Source organism: Zerene cesonia, chromosome 18 (genome assembly GCF_012273895.1).
Source record: "Zerene cesonia ecotype Mississippi chromosome 18, Zerene_cesonia_1.1, whole genome shotgun sequence".
Classification (NCBI taxonomy): Eukaryota; Metazoa; Arthropoda; class Insecta; order Lepidoptera; family Pieridae; genus Zerene; species Zerene cesonia.
The window spans coordinates 1,843,268-1,847,242 of record NC_052119.1 but is presented as its reverse complement, the minus strand read 5'-3'; the positions used below and the strand labels follow the sequence as shown (position 1 = coordinate 1,847,242).

At 29.8% G+C, this 3,975-nt stretch overlaps 1 protein-coding gene across 1 annotated transcript in view; it reads left to right on the top strand.

Moving 5' to 3' along the window:
* The window catches only part of LOC119833903, a 38,745-nt gene that overhangs the window by 17,041 nt on the left and 17,729 nt on the right, over positions 1-3,975 (top strand). Inside the window, exon 3 of the mRNA XM_038358124.1 lies at positions 2,568-2,668. Coding sequence (XP_038214052.1) covers positions 2,568-2,668 — 101 coding nt within the window. The remainder of the gene's footprint in view (positions 1-2,567; positions 2,669-3,975) is intronic.

Genomic DNA, 3,975 nt, shown 5'->3' with positions numbered 1-3,975 from the left:
TTTAAAAACGATCTGTAGCTTAAGTTTACATGTAACAACCATTTGTGATCCTTAAAAAATAAAATAAATAAAATAAAATTTCAACATGACGTAGATAAATAAGCAGCGCAGAAGCTGTGTATAAAACATGATAATAATATCTATTGTTTTAATTCACAGTTTTTGCATTGATACGTATGGTATATAAAATATTATTTAAAGTATAAATTTAATTTTTAGTTTTATAGCATTGAAATGCTTCGTGAATGAAATCCTGCCTCGTGATCAAATTTTTTCTATTCTTTCAAAATTTCTCATTATTTAAAGTATTTAATTTTTTGCACATTTAAAATAAAACAAACACGTATACTGACTTTCGCTTACCGCGTGTCAATTAGCTGTATAAATAACAAGTTATTTTATGAGTTTATAATGAAAATATTATATGAGACATTTAAGTTAATTATACCTGATTTCGTCACGGAGAACGTCCATAATTTAGTTGCTTTAATATAAAATAATAATAAAAGTTTAATATACCCTAAAATATAAAGTTGAAAACGATAACTACCCACTTATATCACACCTTAAGAAGCGAGTAATATTACGTGTTCGTTCCCAACACTGTAGTTAGCAAAATTTGTAATATAAAGCAAATAGCTGGTTCTTGCCAAGAACGTTCCTAATTTGTGGAATTGGCTGAACTGACAGTTGCTATCTAGGATAAGAGGTTAATTGTGTTAAGCTTTGAATAACCCAGGGCATAACGGGTTAAACGATCTTCGGCCATCGATGTTCGGCTCGTATTTTCGGTGAAGTGATCAAATCTTACGGTTATGTGAGAAACTGTGTGATGAAATATAAGCGCACCGTGTTACATAATTGATACTTTACAATGTACGGAGTGACTACTTCACTTTCATGACTCATTCCGTTCGTTAGCGTTTGACGTGTCTACGAGTGTATATTGTTATTGGTTATGTGGAGTGGATAACAACATTTGAAAGTTTACGATTGCGGTTTTGACGCGTAGCATTTTAATGTTAACAATGTATACTATTTTGAATACCTAACTGTTCACTTGTGATATAGAAAATAAATACATGTTTTGATAACTTCAACAAATAGCATACTGTTACGTCAAAATATTAATAATTTTTATTTATTTTTATTTTATTCATAAAGGTACTTTACAGCTGTTAATAAGATAATTATTCTTTTTACATATGAGATACGCCAATTATAAGGCACAGCAATAACTGAAAAATTGTGTGACAAAAACTATACAAAAACTACAACTACAAATTCCCTTATATAAAATCGCAATGCAAACGACTATAACATCATTCGCTTTACATTGAGGATATATATATATATATATATATATATATATATATATATATATATATATATATATATATAGCAATATTAATGTTGATATTACCTGTTTTTGGAAAATCAAAAGACTATCGACGATGTTAAAACACACGTATTTAATCATTAAGCATTCCAATATTCAACAATACCTACATTTATTGTTATTTCATTACGCATTAAAAATGTTAATCATGTTTAAATTTAATTACTTGTATCTATTTTATTAAAAGGTTTAAAATATAAGTTTCTGACGCATAAATCATATCATAAAATTGCTCTGTTGCATCTTATAAAAAAATGATAAAACAAAGACGTTTTTGGATTTGTGATATTAGTGGGGATTTCAAGATATTGTAGTGACGTTTCCTTTCATAAGATACATATACATAACGTGTAGAAAATTATATCCTCAAGGTTCAATACAAGAGCTGGGGCTGCCGTAGGCAGCTTAATATTAAATGTGAGATGAGACCTCAAATAAATAGACGGAACTGTCGTATCAACAAAACCTTACAATGCTATATTGAAACCTATGACGTGCACAAAGGAGCTATTTTCCTGTGCACCGAAAAAACTTATTAATATTTTTTCCGCATCCCTATTATATGAAAGATGTGTATAGCGAGACGCTTAATAGAATAAAACTTACTAAATGCACTTTCAATTAGCCCCACGTGAATGTCTCTGAGCTAGAGGAAAAAATTGTGAGAGATGTACTCCTCTTAGCTTGTACATTTCCGTTAGTGAGAAAATATCTGCTACATTTGAAGCAGCGTAAATCTTATTATTTTCTTTACCAACATGGCCATTAAGATTGTGCTTTATATTGCTCGGTAACAAAAGGAATATAAAAGAGTATTATAGTGCGGATATAAAACATTTTTCATATATTTAAAAGGTATCTGTTACGCGAACTATTGATATAAATATTATTATCATATACTAGCTGCGCCCCGCGGTTTCACCCGAGGAAGTCCGTATCCCGTAGAAATAACGGGATAAAAAGTTGCCTATACGTTATTCCAGTTGTCCAGCTGTCTATGTACTAAATTACGACAAACACACATACATCCTTACAAACTTTCGCATTTATAATTGGTAGGATAGGATTATCGAAGCAATCGGACTGTTTTCCACAAAAATATAGAAATAAACACGTAATGATATAACATGCTATGAGCAGAGTTTCATATAAATTTCGTTTGTTTCAGACTAAAACACTAGACTTAGCGCTAGTGTCAATCTATCGGGGTGGAATGGAGTTGGCGTCTGTCAGCCAATATTTTGGATCCCCGTATAATACGACAGATAGGTGAGTACATAATAAACAAACTTTGTCTTATATAACAGTTATGTTATAGAAAATGAAAATTAAATAGTTAAACTCTTTACAAATTAATTCAAATGTTTATAGTTCTTTCGGACTTTTTTTGTACAAAAGAAGTTGTTTTTCTTACAATATTATTCATATACTAAGAATCGTCCTTAAATCTTCTGATATAGCTAAACGGGCACATACGTTTATTTAAAAAGTATTCATAATAAAAGGAACTATCTTATAAATACTTAAAAATACATTACACATTTATATATGTATGAATGATGAAGTAATAAAGATAATTTTTTTTTTAACAAGATAAACAAACAAAAATCAAGACAATCTAATCTACACTTAAAACATTCTTCTTCAGTTAGAACGTAGCTTGTGAATCGTCAATAATATTTTTCAAAACGGACCAGGAGATCCTGACATAAGCGCGTTCAAACAAACAAAACTCTTCAGCTTTATAATATTAGTATAGTTTAGTAACAATACAAATTTCTTGACTACGTTAAACATTAACTTGCAAATTTACTTGTATTCATCCTTAGAATCATCATTCGTTTAGTAGAAATCGAACTAGTAAACATAAGATAAACATACGTGTGTGTTTAAAAGATTTTTTCAGCTAAACTCATCAAATTATTCACAAAATACGTCCCTAAATATACTCTGGAAGACACAAACCAAACGCAATCTAGCAAAAACAAGAGCGAAATAAAAGCCATCATGAACAAAACGTAATAAAAAGTTCAGTGTCAAACGTAAAGTGTTCTTCAAAAAATAACAACGAATAAAAACTAAGACATACCGTAGTAAACTTCGCTATCGCTTACCAACAAAACGTTTACAACGGGAGGTAATAGCCACCTCAGAAGTTTTAAAGTGGTGAACTTTGTGAGGGTAGTGTTAGGATCGCACGAACTTAGTTGCGTATAAGTGATGTGTGGGGAGCGTTTTCAATTATATATATGTTTCATGAAAATCGACCGGTTTTAAGGTTGATTGATTTTTGTACTAATTCATTTAAATTACCGTTACTTGGCACGTAAAGAAAATAATAACAACTCTTTAAAATAACGTAAATACCCAGTAAAAATTGTCTAACATCCAAACGCTAAAGCAAATAAAACAAAACATTACATCGTCTTTAATTAATTGATTATGTACTCATTATAAAGCATTTAATAAACACGAAATTTAAATAACGCAATCTGGGATTAAAAAGACCGCATAAGCTTAACACAATTCACACATTCTTGTATAATCCCTTTTTTTTTTTTTTTTTTTTTTTTTTT